The sequence below is a fragment of the Equus caballus genome, chromosome 5, assembly GCF_041296265.1.
Source record: "Equus caballus isolate H_3958 breed thoroughbred chromosome 5, TB-T2T, whole genome shotgun sequence".
Taxonomy (NCBI): Eukaryota; Metazoa; Chordata; class Mammalia; order Perissodactyla; family Equidae; genus Equus; species Equus caballus.
Window position 1 is genome coordinate 40,905,388 of NC_091688.1, and position 18,591 is coordinate 40,923,978.

Genomic DNA, 18,591 nt, shown 5'->3' on the forward strand with positions numbered 1-18,591 from the left:
GTCTTTTGCCCATTTTTCTGTTGGGTTCTTTGAGGGTTTTTCCTTTATTGTTTTGAAGGCATTCTTTGTATATTCTGAATACTAATCATTTGTTGTTATATGTGCTGCAATGATCTTTTCTCAAAGATGGAGTAATGTGGTTTGTCTTTTCCCTCTCCTATGGTGTCTTTAAATAGACTTTCTTAATTTTTAAAAAAATGAACATATTTATTGAAGTATAACATACATACAAAACATGCATTAAAAAAACTTTGAGGGCCTGGCCTGGTGGCACAGCGGTTAAGTTCACATGCTCCGCTTTGGCGGCCTGGGGTTCACCAGTTCAGATCCTGGGTGCAGACCTACACACCACTTGTCAAGCCATGCTGTGGCAAGCATCCCACATATAAAATAGAGGAAGATGGGCACAGATGTTAGCTTAGGGCCAGTCTTCCTCAGCAAAAAAGAGGAGGATTGACAGCAGATGTTAGCTCAGGACTAATCTTCCTCAAAAAACAACAACAAAACACTTTGAAGGCCAGCCCTGTGGCCTAGTGGTTAAGTTTGGCATGCTCCACTTCGGTGGCCTGGGTTCGGTTCCTGGGTGTGGACCTACACCATTTGTCAAGCTGTGCTGTGGAAGTGACCCACATACAAAATAGAGGAACAGGGGCCAGCCCCATGGCTGAGTGGTTAAGTTTGCACACTCCACTTCAGTGGCCCAAGGTTTCACCAGTTTGGATCCTGGGTGCAGACATGGCACCGTTCATCAGGCCATGCTGAGGTGGTGTCCCACGTAGCACAACCAGAGGCACTCACAACTAGAATATACAACTATGTACTAGGGGGCTTGGGGAAGAAAACAAAAACAAAAACAAACAAAATAGAGGAAGACTGGCACAGATGTTAGCTCAGGGCAATCTTCTTCAAACAAAAAAGAGGAACATTGGCAACAGATGTCAACTCAGGGCAATCTTCCTCAGCAAAAAAAAAACCAAAACAAAAAATGAACTTTGAGATTTTTATTGGAGTTGCATTGAATCTAAAGATTAATTTAGAGAGAGTTGACATCTTTATAATATTGCTTATTCCTATCCATGAAAATAGTATACCTCTCCATTTAATGTCTTTTAATAAAGTTTTATTATTTTTGCCATATAGATCTTAGATTAGATGTATGTATTAGATTTATTCTTAGATATGGTATACTGCTTTTGTCAAGTTTTTAATTTCAGCCATTCTGGTGAGTGTCTTAGCGGTATCTCATTCTGGTTTTTTTTTTTTTTAAAAAGATTTTATTTTTTTCCTTTTTCTCCCCAAAGCCCCCCGGTACGGGATTGTATATTTTCGTTGTGGGTCCTTCTAGTTGTGGTATGTGGGACGCTGCCTCAGCATGGTTTGATGAGCAGTGCCATGTCCGCACCCAGGATTCGAACCAACGAAACACTGGGCCACCTGCAGCGGAGTGTGCGAACTTAACCACTCGGCCACGGGGCCAGCCCCTCATTCTGGTTTTAATTTGCATGTCCCTGTTGAAAAGTTTTGTTGGGTACCTTTTCATATTCTCTCTCTTTTTTTTTTTTAAAGATTGGCACCTGAGCTAACATCTGTTGCCAATCTTCTTTTTTTTCTTCTTCTTCTTCTCCCCAAAGCCCCCCAGTACATAGTTGTATATTCTAGTTGTAGGTCCTTCTTGCTGTGCTGTGTGGGATGCCTCCTCAGCATGGCCTGACAAGTGGTGCCGTGTCCAAGCCGGGATCCAAACTGGCAAAACCCTAGGCTGCCGAAATAGAGCATGCGAACTTAACCACTCAGCCATGGGACCAGCCCCCCTTTTCATATTCATATTGACCATCCGAATATCTTCTTTTGTGAAATGTCTGTCTAAGACTCTTACTCAGTTTTTAAAACAGCTTGTCTTTTTCTTATTGATTGGTGAGGTTCTTTATATATTCTGGATTTAAGTCTTTTTGTTAGATATATGTATTGTGCATATTTTCTCCCAGTCTTGGACTTGCCTTTTTATTTTAACAATGTATTTAATAAGCATGAGTTTTTAATTTAGATGAAGCCCAATTCATCACATTTTTAATGGTTAGTGCTTTTGATCATGTTTGAGAAATCTTGCCTACCCCAAGAATGTGGAGACTTTTCTCTGAAGTTTTCTTCTAGAAGCTTTATAGTTTGAGCTTTCATGTTTAGGTCTATGAGTTATCTAGATTCTTGTGTATGGTAGAAATCAAGGTTTTGTGGGTTTTTTCCCCCATGTAGATATCCAGCTGCTCCCTTAAAAAACCTGACTTTCCCTATTGAATTGCCGTGGTACCTTTGTTGAAAATCAAGTGGCTGTATTTGTGTGAGTTTATTTCTGGGCCCTGTTCTCTGTTCCATTGATCTACTTGTCTATCCTTATGCCAATACTACATTGTCTTCATTAATGTAGCTTTATTGTAAGTCTTAAGAATGTGGTAGTGTAAGTCCTCCAACTTTATTATTTTTCTTTAAGATTATCTTGGCTATTCTAGGTCCTTTACATTTTCATGTGAATTTTGGAATCAGATTATCAATTCTAAAAATCAAAAACTCCTGCTGGATTTTGATTGAGATTGTATTGAATTCAAAGATTAATTCAGGATGAATTGACATCTTTCTAATCTTGAATCTTCCTATCCATGAAAAAATAATATCTCTCGCTATTTAGTTAAGTTTTCTAAAAGGAAAATATGTCTTTTAATAAAATATTAGGGGCCAACCCTGGTGGCCTAGTCATTCAATGTGCTTCACTTCAGCAGCCCATGTTCGGTTCCTGGGCACAGACCTACACCATTTGTCTGTCAGTGGCCATGCTGTGGTGGTGGCTCACATACAAAAAGAGGAAGATTGGCATCAGATGTTAGCTCAGGGCGAATCTTCCTCAGCAGAAACAAACAAAAAATAAAGTGTTAGTTTTCCTTATACAGGTCTTGTCAATCTATTAGATTTATTTCTAGGTATCTTATAGTTTTTGTTGCTATTATAAATGCTTTCTTATATTATAATTACATTTTATAATTATTTTTGGTTTATAGAAATGGAATTGAATTAATCCTTGTATAGTGATCTTATAGTCATTCATCTTACTAAGTGTTTTTTTAGTTTTAACAATTTGTGGATTTTTTTCTTTTCTAATTAGACAATTAAATCAACCTTAAATGAGCTTTGTTTCTTCTTTTCCAATATTTATTCCTTTCCTTTCTTTTTCTTGCCCTACAGTGCTTGCTAGGGCTCTATTGCATGTTGAACAGAAATGCTGATAATGGGTATCTTTGTCTTGTTTCTGATTTTAGAGGGAGTACATCTTATGTTTCACTATTGAAATTGACTTTTGGATGTAAGTTTTTAAAAGATCCTCTTTATCAGGTTAGGGACAATTTCCTCTATCCCTAATTGCCAAGGCTTTAGTTTTACAATAGGTGGGTGTTGAATTTTATTCTATGCTTTTCTGTTTTTACTGAGATGGTTCCGGTTTTTCTCCTTTGATGTGATATTGAGGTAAATTACATTTAAAGATTTTTCTCATGTTAAACCACCCTTGTTTTCTTAGGATAAATCAACTTCGTCGTGCTGCTGCTGGATTTCACTTATGGTATCAATTATCTATTGCTGCAGATTGGCAACAGATGTTAGCTCAGAGCTAACCTTCCTCAGGGGGAAAAAAATGGGCATGGCTGTGTTCCAATAAAATTTTTAAAAATTAAAAAATTAAATAAAAAAATTTTAAAAAAGAATCAAGGTTATACTTGCCTTATAGAAGGAGTTTTCAGTGATCTATTCCTTGAAAGATCTGTTCCTTGCCTATAAAACTGTTTTGGCCTGCTGTGTTTTATTCTGTTTATAGAAAGATTAATTACTGATTCCGTTTCTTTAATAGGACAACTCAGACTTTCTATTTCTTCTAGATTCAGTTTTGGTAAGTTATATATATATTTTTAAAGAATTTGTCTATTTTGTTTGCATTTTCAAAATTCTTGGCATTAAGTTGTAGGTAGTATTCTCTTATCTTTCTAATCACTGCTCTTTCTGTAGTTAGGTCTACTTTTTCATTCTACTTTTATTTGTGCCTTCTCTCTCTTCGTCACTCTTATCAAAGGTTTGTCTATTTGCCTATTCTTAAAAAACAACTCTTGGTTTTATTGATCCTACTTTATGTTTACTACTTAATTGACTTCTGTTTTTTTATCTTTATTGTATCCTTCTTTCTGTTTTCTTTGGATTTTTTCTGTGGTTCTTTTTCTAACCTTTTAAGTTGACGTAACTCATTAATTTTCAGCTTTTTAAATTTTTCAATATAAACATTTTAAGGCTACAAATTACCCTTGAAATACTGCTTTGGCCATCTCTCACAGGTTTTGTTCTGTAGTATTTTCATTATTGTTATTATAAAGTATGTTTACATTTCCATTATAATTTCTTCTTTAACCAGAAAGTTTATTTAGAATGGTGTTTTAAAATTTCTAAATCTATAAAGATTTTTTTAAAACTTAAAAAATTTTTGAAATAAAACATACATACAGAAAAGTATATAAAACTTATATGAACAAGGTAACGCATAATTAGGAAGCAAACAGCTGTGTAACCACCCCAGGTAAGAAAAAGTGTCTGAGGCCAGCCTGGTGGCGCAGCAGTTAAGTGCACACATTACACTTCAGTGACCCCAGGGTTCGCCGGTTCGGATCCCAGGTGTGGACATGGCACCACTTGACATGCCGTGCTATGGTAGGCATCCCACATATAAAGCAGAGGAAGATGGGCACAGATGTTAGCTCAGGGACAGTCTTCCTCAGTGAAAAGAGGAGGATTGGCAGCAGTTAGCTCAGGGCTAATCTTCCTCAAAAGAAGAAAAAAGAAAAAGTGTCATCAAAACCCAGAAGCCCCTGTGTCCCTCCACATTGAGAACCTTCTCTCTCCTGGCAGAGATGATCATTTTCTTGACTTTTGAGATCAATTTTCCTTATAGATTTACCATTTTTGTATGCATCTCTAAACAATATCAATTAGTTTTGCTTGTTTTAAACTTTATATGAATGTAATCCTACAGTATATACATCTTTTGTGTCTTGATTCTTTGACTCAACATTGTGTTTGTGAGATTTATCCATATTGTTGGGTAAGCTGTGGTTTGTTCATTTTTACTTTTGAATAGTATTTTGATATATAAATCTATCACAGATTCTTTATCTAGTCTATTGGAAAGGAACTTCTGGATTGTTTCCTATGATCTCTATGATACAGATTATTTGAAGTGTGTTAAAATTTGCCTTATGGCCTGTATGGAGCCGGTTTTTATAATGCTTCATGTAGGCTTCAGAAAAATGTATTTTCTGGCGCCAGCCCCGTGGCCAAGTGGTTAAGTTCGCGCTCCACTTAGGCGGCCCAGGGTTTCACTGGTTCAGATCCCGGGCACAGACATGGCACTGCTCATCAGGCCATGCTGAGGCGGCGTCCCACATGCCACAACTAGAGGGACTCACAACTAAAAATATACAACTGTGTACCAGGGGGCTTTGGGGAGAAAAAGGAAAAAAAAAATTATTTTCTAATGGTTGGCTGTGTGGTTTATGAATATTTCTATTCCCTATTGTATTAAACCCAGATTGCCTCATTTCTTTTTTCATTACCTGCCTGGCCTCTATAGCTTGAGTTTGTCATTTCTGGAAACTATTCAGGGTAAATCTTTTCTAAGATATTTTCTATATTAAGGAAGTCTGGGCTTGAATTGCAGTAGTGATGAATGCTAAATAGCAGGAATAACTTCCCAGCTACTTCAAATGGAATATCCCAGATATGGGTACTGGAGAGGGGTGGAAGGCCTGAAGGCCTTGAGGGGGCCACACTGTGGGAAAAGTGAAGAGCGTGGGTGGAAGACGGATGAGGCCTGACCTTTGTGTGAGGATTCTTGACATGATTCTAGGGTCAGGGTTCCTGTCATCCATCTGCTGGCCCTTTGGACCACCCAGCCACTGGCATGCTTTCCAAGTCTGTATCCATGAGTGGCATCAATTGCTTCTTGGGCTGCTCAGATCCAGCTGGTGAGTAAAAGTGGGGAGCAAAGCCGTGATGCCCCTTCCCCTTTCTGTCTCGCCACCACTCCTCCGAGCCAGCTGTTTAGGGTCCAGAGGTCCTGGATTATGTTTAACCACACACTCTTGGAAACCCAAAAATGCCTTTATTCACATGAGAGATCTGAATTCAGACCTTTGGCATTCTGAGACTCTCCTTTCCAATGAAGGAGGACATAGAACAGAGTGAGCCTCTCCAGCTTCCCCTGTCACCAGAGATGGAGGACAGTTACCCGCAATGTACCTTGTTGTCAAGATGAGGCATTGGGAGCTCAGTGTGAAACTTCTGCCCTCCCCACTCACCAGAAACAGAACGGAGACATCCATGCCTAGCCCCTCGTCTCCACATAACCCTGGTGCTCAGTTCCCTGGCTCCTAAATTCTTCAGTTCTGCTCAGCTCAGACCCCGCCCTCCCTCCCTATTCCCCAGCGCCCGCCCTCAGGAATGGCGTCACATGCACCTGCAGCTTGGGAACCTGATCCAGGTGGAACGGGTGGGGGAGGCAGCCCTGAGCACCTTTGTCTGGCTTTAGCTGGACACTTCCCGTCTCCTTTTGTCTTGGCAGGGAATTTATCCCAGTCGTCTGCCGCTGACCTCAGCCAAAGGTGAGTTTGGGGGACTCGGAGCCCTTCAAAGGCCCAGATTAGGGAGGGGCAAGGGGACTGGGCCCTGGATTTCGTAGCCCCAAGGGTCTCTGCTTCCTGAAACATTGCTCCGGTTAACATTTCTGATCAAAGACCTCCAAATATCCTTCTCTCTGAGCTGCATAGAATTTACCCTCTTCTCATTGGCCAGGGAAGGCTCAGAAGGTTCCCAGGAGCTCCATGGGATGCGGAAGAAATTAGGGAAAGAAAAGGAGTATCTAGACCCCAGGGTGTCAATTGAATAAAAGAGAATGGGAGTTGCTTGCTGTTGTCAGTGCCACAAAGGTGAGCTCTGGGACAGTCTTCCGGAGAGACAGTGACAAAGGATCATGGATCAGCTTGGATGGCTCAGATAACTGGCCAATGGGGAGTGGCTCTAAGGAGAGCTGGGCAAGAACTGTAGAGCCCCGAGGGGAGAGGGCAGGGGCTGGAGGCATAGTTCAGGAATCAGGATGGAGGCTGGGAGATTTCAATAACTACGTAAATAAGCATGCAAAATCAGCACCTGTTTATTTGGCTCCTATAGCCAGGCCTGATTGGAGTGGGTCAGCCCTCTAAGACAGTGTGGGTGTGTGAGCTAGTAATGGGCCCTTTAAGATATCAAGCTCTGATTTGTGGTCCTGAAAATCTCTAGCTGACACATCCTCCTGGCTCTGGGTTTGGGATTAGCTCATGGGATGGGGCTGATGAAATCCCAGGAAATTCAGTCCTTATTGGCTTTAGGCCCAGAGGCCCTTTCCAAACAGCAGAGAGGGTCGTACACAGGGTTCTTGTTTTGCGAGGGGAAAATGCCCCACTGGAGAGCCCCCACCCCATATCACTTCCGTTGGGGAGCAGCATGAGAGGAGGAGACTGGGCCTGGATTAGGTAGGAAGGGGAAGTCTGTATTTATCTGGGAGGAGCCTGCAGTTTTCCTCATAAACAGTGGGTCCTGGGAAACTGTAGTGTCCACATCCAGGAAGTCCTAGGAGGTGTGTGTGGGAGTGTCTTTCTTTCCGGGTCCTTCCTCTTTCTTCCTCACCCTTTCTCTGAGTCTTCCCTCTTGTATCTCCATTCTCTATCTCCTGGTCATGGGACCTTCATCTACCATCTCTCTGTGAGTATGTTGTTTTTCTTTTCCAGCTCTGCCTCCATCTCTTCACCTTTTCTTTTTCTTTCTGCAGCTGTAGCCAACTGGAAGGGGGCTCGGGAACCTGGGCAGGCTCCTCCCTGCGACGGACCCTCAGCTTCCTCTTGGGCATGACCGGGAAGGCCAAGGTAAGAGTCAGCCAGGGAAGCAGGAGGCCTGAGACCCACTGCCCTCCCCGCTTCTCCTCCTCCTCACCCCACTACTTGCGCCCCTCCCCCTCTTCCCTAGACAGAGACTCAGGGCAATGGTTCAAGTTTTAGGGGAACACATGTTCTCTCTCCCAGCCTCCCTCCCTATATCCCTGTAAATCACCTTTCCTCTGCTTTCTCCATGCTCCAGCTTAGCAGCCAGCTGTAGACAGCTGGAAGAGAGGAGCCTCAGAAGCTGAGGAGTGGCCTGGCCCTCCTGCTCCTTAGGCCTCACATAGCTAAGAGGTGGGCAGCAGAAATCTTAACCATTGGACATTATAATGATAATAATTACAGCAATACTTTTTACTTCTTCAGAGAATATTAGAGTTTGCAAAGTGCTTTTACACTCATAATTTTATGGGTGGATACAGCAGCTGAAGCAGTTGAAATTAGACCACAGGCAGAGTGGAAGCCAGGAAAGTATATGATTATGGAAGCACATGCACGCCATACGTGTGGGGCCATGTGCAGCTCTGACCTCAGGAAGGTGAAGGCACATTTCTTTCTTCCTTATTACCAACCCCTGGGCTCTGGTGAAACTGGGAGCTCTGCCTGCTGCTTGAATTCATTTCCACTTTCTTCATTTACTGGCAGAATGAGCCACCCCTCTTTTGCTCTCATGGCCTTCCCAAGTATGCATGTACTTTCCAAGCCAGGGCAGCTTCTGAGCATTGAGAGAAACCCCAGAGGAGACATCATCATATTCACCTTGAAAAACCATGGGATTCTCACTAAGTAAGGTTGCCTGGGCACCTCCCAGCCCCACCCACAGTGCCAGGGCTCTCTTCTCTGCCAGCCTTTGAGCCAGGATTCCCCTTCCTCTGGGTGGGCAGAGATGAAACCAGCTGGTTAGCACCTTCTCACCCAGGCCAAGAGCAGCTGGAGACTCTTAAAGGCGGGGCGGGGTTGGGGGGGGGGGTGCAGGTGGCCCAGTGAGGCTTCTTCTCTCCCGTGGGGAACAGAGCTCTTTAGAGAACAAATACCAAGACCTCGGGTCTGAGTCCCATCTCCCCACAGGGTCTCTCAATTCAGGGTAGGTGAGCCTGTTGGCGGAATCGCCCTCTTTTCCTACAGTGGGAATGGTAGGAGAAGCTGGTACTGCCCAGGGGAGCCATCCAGATCCCACTTGGTCTGAATTTTCCCACCCTTGGCCTAATGGTTTGGTGAGGGGTTGAGTAACCGGGTGAAAGAGAATGTGAAGCCCAGATAGGCCGAAGGAAAGAGCCAGAGTAAGTCAGGATACTGTCCCACTTGGCCATTCCTCACCAGGGTCTCTGGTCCTGTCCTCCTGCTTCCCTCTCCATCATCTTCTGGTCCATCTTCCTTACACCCCCATGAATGTGTGTACCTGCCTCACTAAATCTCTTCTGCCCCCTCCTTCCAGCTCAGGATAAGGGCCATGAGCAGGTAAACATCAGGGGGTGGGGTTGGCAAGAAGCTCAGTCAAGCAGTGAGAGAAGGAAGTAGCTTATTCCTTCCTATTTGATTAGCATTGTAGAGTTGCCAAACACCTTTCCGGAGGTCATCTCATTTAATTCTTATAACACCCTGGCAAAGATAAGTATTTTATTTTAATCTCCATTTTATAGACAAGATTACTTAGAGGCTAAGTTACTTGCCCAAGATCCCACAGTTAGTAAGAGGTGGAGCGGAATTGCAAACCCAGAGCTTTGACTATATAATGTTGCCTCTGCCTCTGCCAGTAAACCTAACATAACAGTTTATCCCCCCTCTTCCCTTCTTCCACCATCTTTTTTTTTTTTGAGGAAAATCAGCCCTGAGCTAACATCTGCTGCCAATCCTCCTCTTTTTGCTGAGGAAGACTGGTGCTGACCTAACATCCATGCCTATCTTCCTCTGCGTTATACGTGGGATGCCTATCACAGCATGGCTTGCCAAGTGGTGCCATGTCCGCACCCGGGATCCGAACCGGCGAACCCCACACCGCCGAAGCGGAATGTGCGCACTTAACTGCTGCACCACCCGGCCAGCCCCTCACCATCTTCTGATGGATAGCCATTGGAGTCAATTATGCCTTAATCATGCCCTCCCAGAATACACAATGTCCAGAGTAATAAGAAAAACAAACTTCCTCTTGGGCACTGTAGTGCTTGGGCCCACATAGCCCCATAGCTCTATCTGTTCACCTGCTGGCCAAGACTCCAACAATGAGTTTCTTCCCTGGGGCCAACTCCCCACCCCTGAAATGTGGGGACACATTTGTCAAGTTAAATGAGCTAAAGAAGGTGGTGGCTACTTTTTGATTCTGGCAGAAATTAGAGTTGGCTTTTGTTTTCGTGTGTCTGAAAAAATAATTTCTGAAAATCTGGGAGGTATCACTGCCTAGGAGTGGAGGAGGGATGCGAGTGGTTTGGACGAAGGGCAGGGGATGCCAAGGAAAAGGGTTCATTTTCCAGAGGATACAGAAAATGGAATTTAAGTCAAGCTGCAGGCCTAGCTCACTAAAAGTCCAGGTGTTTTTAAAGGTAGAATGGTTTCCTTTACCCACCCCCCAGCCCTCTTCCTTGCTACTCATCCTAAGAGGAAGAAGAGGGCAGGGTCACCAACAGCAGATGGGATGGAAAAAACACTGAAGATGGGGGTGGGAGACAGAAAAGAGTTGGAGGGTTAGGTCCTCTTCTTTCATAGAGACCTTTTTCTTTCTTTAAAGATTTTATTTTTCCTTTTTCTCCCAGAGCCCCCTGGTACACAGTTGTGTATTTTTAGTTGTAGGTCCTTCTAGTTGTGGCATGTGGGATGCCGTCTCAGCATGGCTTGATGAGCGATGCCATGTCCACGCCCAGGATTCGAATTGGTGAAACCCTGGGCCACCGAAGCGGAGCGGGTGAACTTGACCATTCGGCCACGGGGCTGGCCCCACATCAAGACCTTTTAAGTTGTCTTTGGGGACTGAGAGGTCACTCAAAAAACCTAGGGGTTTAGGTCCCAGGTTTACTGGATACCCAGACTGGAGTTTGGCCCTTTAAGATTCCATCCTGGGAGAAAAGCTGAGGTCCCAGCCCATCCCTTGTCTCTGGACCCCCTAGGGGTGGAGCCATGAGGCCAGAATTCTGGTTTTTGGCTGTCTGCTTTTAAATTTAGTACATTCCTCAGTCTTGGCTGCCCACTGCGGGGAGGTAAGTCTGGGGATCTGGGCCCGGAAGACTCAGGACTGCTGGTTTGGGGACATTCCTAGGGCCTTCCATTAGGTCTGCCTTGCAGGTGCAAGCCTGGAGGACTCAGCCTCCCCATGGCTCTGGGAAAGTCCTTTCTGCTTTCTAATTTCCATCTAGCCTAGAAAGGGCATGGTTATTTGCTCTCCTTTTTTCTGGTCTTCGCTATATAAGGATCCTAAACAGGGGAATGGGTGAAGAAGGAGGTGAAGGAGTTGCTAGGCAAGAGGGGAAGCCAGAGGAGCAGTGTGGGGGTGGTGTTGGGGGTGAGGAGCCCAAGCAGCTCAGCCAGTGGTGAGGCAGTAGAGCCCAAAATAGTGGCAGAGGCTAAAATTGGCACCTACAAGAGTGCTGAGTTGGGCTTGAAACCTGCAGCCTGGCCCTGCTGCTGAACCCGGGAAAGGAAGCTGCTGGATCTGGGCTGGGCCTCCTCTCTTCCCCTTCTTTGACCCCCCACACCTTTTAGGACCAGAATCAGGCAGGACCCTGCAAACATAGGATGCTCTGTCCCAGGGCTCTCCATGCTTCTGCTTTCACCAGAGAAATGGGAGACCCTGAGAGGCAGAAACGAACTGCAATGTGAGTGATTATAGTTAGAGTGGAGAAGGAATTTTCTCAATAGCAGGAAACTCACCAAGGGTGGAGGTTGGCTCAGGCTGGGGCAAAGAGTCCAGAAGGAAGAATGCTCCATTCCACCCCCTTCTTGTGGAGAGACTGGCCCTACCCCAACTGCCCCCTGACTGGGGGAGGCTGGTTTCTGGTCTTTTGGCTCTGGCCTAACTTGCAACAGAGAGAACTGGGATTAGACACAAGGAAGGACTTCCTCAGCTTCTTAGCCTTCAGTAAAGGTGGCAAATTCCTCCCCGCCCCGCCAAGTAGGTGGCAGAGGCGGAGCTGGAGAGGGGGATGGGCAGACTGCGGTCAGGAAGGCCCCAGCGTGGTGGGGGCTTGTGGGAGAATGCGCTCCTCTCCCTGTCTGATTCTTCGACCTCTGGGAATGACTCTTCTCCTTCACGCTTCTAAAGACCAGGCTTTAGTTCCTCTTTGATTTTCCCGTCCTCTCCCCTCCCCTGCCCCCAATCGTAAAAGGGGTCAGTCGGCTCCGGCCTGCTTTGATGGGCCCCCGAAGGCCAGGAAGGAACTGGTGCCGGATTCCCTGGAGAGCTGGGGGCGGACGGAGTTCTCCGGCCTGCGGGTCTTTAAAGACTGAAGTCCCGCGCAGGGGGAGGGGGTGGGGAGGGAAGACCTGGGGTGTGGCGAGGGCGAGGGCGAGCGCGAGGGCAAGGGCTGCGGGCTGGCCCAGGGTGGGTTTTAGGAAAAGCGGGGCTAAGAGGCGGGTCTCTGGAGCTAGAGGGCGCCCGGAGGCGCTGGAGGGGAAACAGGCACGGGGCCCCCTCGACCCGTGCGCCGACCCGGTGCTCGTCCAAGCTGCCCTGCACAGCCCGAGGCGTCCCGTCCCGCGCGCCGGCACCCGCCCTCGCGCCGCCCCGCCTCCCCTTCCTGAGCCGAGGCGGGGGAGGAGACTCGGTTTGAGGAACTGGCGCTGGGTGCCGGGCGAGGGGAGTCAGACTTCCTGTCCCCGAGACCGACGCGTGCGGGGCGGACCCCTCCCCCGCCCTCCCCCCACAATAACTGGACGCCTGGGTCCGCGCCGCGTCCTCCCGGGCTCCCCCCGCAGATTATGTCTCGGATCGAATCTCTCACGCGGGCGCGGATCGACCGGAGCAAAGAGCTGGCGAGCAAGGTGGGCTCTGAGTCCCCTCTCCCTCCGCCCGCGGTCCTCAGGGTGCCCTTCGACCCCCGTCCTCCGCAGCGCACCCCCGGGCTCCACGCCTGCTTTCTGGGCGCCAAGATCGGGCGGAGCGTCCGCTGGGCCGGCGGCAGGACGGGGTGGGTGGGGACTGAGAGTGAGTGGGGAGGGGGCTGGGGAGCAGGAGAAGCGACCCGCGCCTCCTGCTCCGCGCAGATGCTCCGCCGGGATCCCGGGAGAGAGCGGCCCCGGGGTTTGGTCTCCTCCGATCTGACGGGACCGGGTGTTTTGGGCCGCGCGAAAGAAAGTTGCTCCGGTAAGGGATGGCTCGGGAAGGAGGGAGGTGTGCGGACGAGGGTGGGGTCGGCGAAAGCTCGCCCGCACCCCCTCCGCCCGTCTCCCACCGGATTGCGCTCGGCGTCCCCCCACCCAGCGGTCGCTGGCTTGGTCGTTCCCCCTTTGTCCCCGCCATCCGGCGGAGGGGGTGGGAGGGGGTGGTTTCCCGGCTTCCTCCCACCGCCACCACCACCACCACCACCACCCCTCCGAGACAAAAGTCAGCTCCTCCTCTCCTCGCAAATGGACTTTCCAGCTGTGATTCAGTTCTCTCCTCTGGTGGGCGGGTGTCTGGGGTCAAGACGGCTGAGGGACTGCTTACTTCCCCGCAAGCCATCACCCTCAGGTGAAGGTAGCAGAGGTCTTTGTGTAGCTGGGATCCTTTCCTGCATCCTTAGGGGTCCTGAGCACCCCTGTTCCTGGAACACAGGGTCTCCCGTCCCCATCTGCCCCACCAGCTTTCCAAGCTCCTTGTTCTCACAACCTGAAACCCTTAGGCTGACCCACTCGGCACTGTGCCTCCTGTCCCTCCTCCCCCTCCCCCAGCTCTCTTCTCTCTTCATCTTGGGGCCGTTGGCTTACCATTTCAAGAGTCGGGGTGTGCAGTTATCCTTGCCCCCCACCTCCATTGTGACCTCTTGGCCACTCCTTTCCACGTATCCTTTATCCCTGTTTTTGTACCCAGGCCCACTCCCAAACGCCATGACCTCTCCACACCCCAGACCCCAGGAAATGATGAAGCTGACTTGTAGGTGATTAAGTGAGAGCTGGGAAGAAGTACACAGGCACACAGCACCTCCCGGCTGCTCAGGGCACCCACACTCTACTCATTATCAGAAGGGCCAGGACCCAGCCCAGGGCTGGTTTAATCTGTGGCTTCTCTCTGACCCCAGTGCCCTTCCCTGGGTGCCCAGCGGGTGCTCATCAGCATCTTCAGACAAGGGAGCAGTCCCCTTAGAGATGATGGAAATCCCTCCCTATGCTTTCCTCCCATCTCCCAGCCTGGCTACCTGTCTGGAGGCTAAGTTGGGAGAAGGTTCCATTCTGGAACTTTTCCTTAAGCGGCTGGGATAAGATTCTGCTAACAGGAAAGCAACTGGAGATTTGAGTAGGGCCTAAGACAAACAGAGGCCAGGGGAGAGGTGGCTGAAGTGTGGTGGAACAGTGGGGTGGCAGACAGGCTCTTCTCAACCCTGTGCCGGGCCAGGCCCCAGCTCTGAAAGTCTGTTTATTTTTCAACCGTTTGAGCTGAGACCCTGGAGTAGAGCCAAGGGGGGCGGAGAGGTTTTTTGAAACCACGGAAATTTGGTTCCACCCTAAAAAGGAAAGCCATGGGGGAGCTGGTGGGGGGCAGACCTGGAGAGCGCATGTAGAGGGGGGTTCCGGGAGGATAGGTACTGGGGTCCTTTCTGCATTATTGGGAGGAGCTAGGGGACCAGATACCTGGTCCCCGTGTCCTGTTTTTGTTTTTTTCTTTTTTGGTATCCAAAAGCTCGGCTCTTTCTATCCTGGGCCTGGTGGTGGTTGAGACTCTGGCTAGGGGTGGGGTGTGGGGGGCTGAATGGGTGGATCTGAGAGGGCAAAGAGGCCACTGGAGGAGGGTAGTTGTCAGTTTGGCTGGTCGGAAGGGGAGGGCCACCTCCGGAAAGCTGTGGTTACAGAAAGGGGGAGTTGGTTCTTAGCCAACAAACCCTGGATCCCCTCTCTCCCCCTCCCCCAAGCACACCAGCTGTCTCCTTTCTTTTTATACCATGGTGGGAAGTAGAGGGGGGCCCCCGCTGGAAATGAGATTATTTGAGGAAGGTGGTCTCCCCTTCCACCTATCTGGGGTGATTGGTCAGAGCTAAGGTCTGCCCCCACAGCCCCCTCCCCGTTCCTCACCTGACTCCCCTGGACCTTGTTATAGAGGGAGAAATTTAAGTAGACCCTGCCCCTTTCTCCTTCCCACCCTCCTAGAGTCTTTCTGTGTGGCTCCCCCTCCTCATGCTTCCTTTTTTTCACTCCATTTCTATTCTTCCAGGCTGTCTTCAGTTCTCCACCCCCTCAATTCTCTCTGCTCTACTTCCTACCTCCACAGGCCCCAAACCCCATAGGTCCCCTTTCTCTCTTTAGCTCCCTGTTCTCCCCTCCTCCTTCCCCAAACTCTAACCTTCACTTCTCTCAGAACAAAGGGTCTTTTCCTGCCTAGGAGCAAGCAGAGGCCAGTGATCCAGGGATACTTCTGGAGGCTGGGGGGTCCCCTTGGAATCTCTTGGACTCTAGCATTGGCGTGTGGTGGGCAGGTGGAGTGGGGAGAGAGGAGAAGAGACTATTTCTTTGTTCCAAGTAATGGAGAGGTGGCTGGCTTTGTGTGCAGCACTAGGAGTGGAGCCGAAGTCAGAGAGGAGGGCTGGGTGAGCCCAGGAGTGAGCTGAGGGGGCTGGCAGTTTGGGAGGAAAGTTGAGGAATTAGGGGTCTCCCAGAGGCTGAGGCTTTTGAGGGCATAGGAAAAGATTCTAGGGGTCATGGAGGTTAGGGAAAGAGCTGAGGGAGAGGGGAGAAGCAAGAACGGGGGAAGGGAGCCAAAAGCTTAGGGAAGTCAGTGAGTGACTGCCGGGTGTTAGATGGTGCCTAGGGAAGGACCTTCTGGGGCTGACCACAGGATTTAAAGAGGCTCTCAGCTCAGTCCCTCTGGCTTCCCTGGGACCCTGACTTTGGAATCAGGGAGGGGTCAGATCTGAAGGTGTGAATCCCATTAATGCACGTGACCTGTGTATTGGTGTGTGTGTGTATGTGTCTGTGTCTGTCTGTCTGTCCCCAGATGATCTGGGTTACTATTTTGAATGGTGGTCACCACAGTAGGGGCTCTTTCTCTCTACGTGAGGAAGTAGTTCCATTCTTAGCTTCAGTCTGTAGTTTAAAGTATCATCTAGGAGCTTGAGTGAGCACATTGGTCAGGGTTCCCGGAGCTGGTAAGAGAAATGGCAGAGAGGAGCTGGCTGGACCCTTCTGGGTTTGTTTATGGCTCCTTGGGGGAGGGTGGGGGTGGGGCTGCAGGCAGCAGCTGCCCCCCTCCCGCCTCAGCCGGCCTGCCCTGTGCCAGGAGGGCAGGGAGTCCTGGCACAGCTATTGTTCGCCTGCACAAATGCCCGTCTGTTTGCATCACTCCCCCCTCCCTCTCTGCTTGTCTCTCTCTCCTGACCCGACAGGTGTGGCCGGGTGGGGGGCAGGCTGGGGTCCAGGAGGCCTGTATCTCAGGGTCTCTAGTCTGATTTTATTCCCTGTGGCCCTTAGCGCCCCTCTTCTGCTTCCCTAATGTGCCTACCCCCATTGTCCGGCATCTCATCTTCATTCATCAAGCAGGCATTTAATAAGTGCCTTTGTGTGTTCCGCGATGTCTTTTTGTGTTGTGTTTCTGGCTTTGGCGTTAGTGTTTCCGTTTGGCTGCCTTCTCCTCAGCCTCTTGCCTTTCTCTTGGCCCTGGAAGCTCCTAAAGGAGCAGAGCCTGACTGAGACCATCCCAAGCCCTCTTCTCAGTCTTGTGGCTAGGAACCCCCTCTCTCCTTACTTCCCAGCCTGTGGTTCATCCCCCATGACTCAGTGCCCTTTTCTGACTCTGAAGCCGTGCTGTCCAGGGGCCGAGCCACAGATGACTCGGATCCCAGTGGAGCCCTCCAGGGGCCTCCTGGTCACCATACAGAGGGCCTAGACAGAGGCCTCACCATCTTGGGGAAGGGGCTGCTGCCAGTTGCAGCTGGAACAGAGGTGGTTCTGAGCTCCACGTGACTCCCTCTAGGTCTGGGTTTGGACATACCCAATGGAGGAGTCAAGGGGTGCTGAGAGCTTAGACATTGCTTGGAGAGGCTCTCACTCTCCTAGGTAGGCTTTGGCATTGCCTCGTCCGTGCAAATCACCGTTTTTCTCCTTCGTCGGCCTGCAGGGCATAGTGCAGAGAAGTAGGGAGACTGCCTCTGCCTTTGAGCTTTTGCGCCGCCAGTCACAGTACCCTCTGCCATTCGCCCCGTCCTCCTTTCCCAAAAGTGACCAAGGTCTGGGATGACAATGGAAGGGAGGTTTGGGTTGGCCTTCTCCTGGCCTCCAGAGGAAACCTCAGGGTCTAAGCTCAAAGGAAGCAGAAGGGGAGAAGAAGCGCTGCGAGCCCTTCAGGTGGAGGGAGAAAAGGAGAAACGAGGCCAGGAGACCAAAGGCTCTGAAGCTCTGACAAGGAGTGCCAGGGTCCCTAGAGCAGGGGCGAGGGTGCTGCTGGTCCGCATGTCTTGGTGTCCATCCATCCATCCACCCTTCCTTTCTTCCCTCCTTCCCTCCCTCCTTCCTTCTTTTTTTTTAAGATTTTATTTTTTCCCTTTTTCTCCCCAAAGCCCCCCAGTACATAGTTGTATATTCTTGGTTGTGGGTCCTTCTAGTTGTGGCATGTGGGACGCTGCCTCAGCGTGGTTTGATGAGCAGTGCCATGTCCGCGCCCAGGATTCGAACCAACGAAACACTGGGCCGCTTGCAGCGGAGCGCGCGAACTTAACCACTCGGCCACGGGGCCAGCCCCCCTCCTTCCTTCTTTTTTTCCTTTCCAAACATGTATTGAGTGCCTGTCGTATACCAGCCATTATGTGAGGTGCTTTATTTCCTCCATCCTTGATGTAGCACTGGTGTCCATGAAGGCTGTGTAGCAAGAAAGACTTCCCATGAGGATTTGCGAGAAAGGATGATTCTAGACGCTGGACAGCAGAGGATTGAACCAAGCAGGAAGGGCCTCTGTGTGCTGGGCATGGGTGTTGTGGATCGTGGAGTAATGGGCCCTTTTCTGGGTGGACAGATCGGGGCATGGAGGTGAAAGGCTGTCCTGCTGGTGGGTGGGTAAGTGGGAGACCGATGTGATTATCTTATGAATACCTCGAAAAGAGTAGGACAAAGAACCAGACAAGCCCGTTCTCTCCATCTCTGGAGCAGGCACCCCTGGTGAGCAGGCCCTGTGTCCTTCTATCCTCACCAGCCGAGCCCCGGGGCGGGCACAGGCTGCCTCCAGGACAATAGCGCTAGGCAGTACCAGGGCCGCTTGCTGCTGGGCAGTGCCCGTGTTGGGATGTGCTGCTGCTGTGGCTGCTGCCCGCTGCTGGCCCACCTAGAGAGGGGGTCGCTTGGAGAGAGGGTGAGTGTTGGGAGGTAGAGGAGGCTGGGCCCAGAGTGCCTGGGTTGTCTCTGGGGCGTTGATGCCAGAGAGGGAAAGGCCACTAGAGATGCCGTTCTGGCTGCCCAGTCCTCTCCCTTCCGTTCCCACCTCTTTCCCAGGTGCGTG

At 49.5% G+C, this 18,591-nt stretch overlaps 1 protein-coding gene across 13 annotated transcripts in view; it reads left to right on the forward strand.

The window, feature by feature from the left end:
- The window catches only part of ARHGEF2 (Rho/Rac guanine nucleotide exchange factor 2), a 50,498-nt gene that overhangs the window by 14,210 nt on the left and 17,697 nt on the right, over positions 1-18,591 (forward strand). For 4 of the 13 annotated variants that reach the window (XM_070268041.1, XM_023641022.2, XM_070268046.1 and 1 more), the window contains 4 exons: positions 3,890-3,928; positions 5,930-6,047; positions 6,644-6,683; positions 7,886-7,979. In XM_070268041.1, coding sequence (XP_070124142.1) covers positions 3,890-3,928; positions 5,930-6,047; positions 6,644-6,683; positions 7,886-7,979 — 291 coding nt within the window. Of the gene's footprint in view, positions 1-3,889; positions 3,929-5,929; positions 6,048-6,643; positions 6,684-7,364; positions 7,694-7,885; positions 7,980-12,099; positions 12,960-13,070; positions 13,282-18,314; positions 18,585-18,591 lie in introns of those variants that run through there. The other 9 variants (XM_070268042.1, XM_014739888.3, XM_070268045.1 and 6 more) reach the window with 7 other exon arrangements.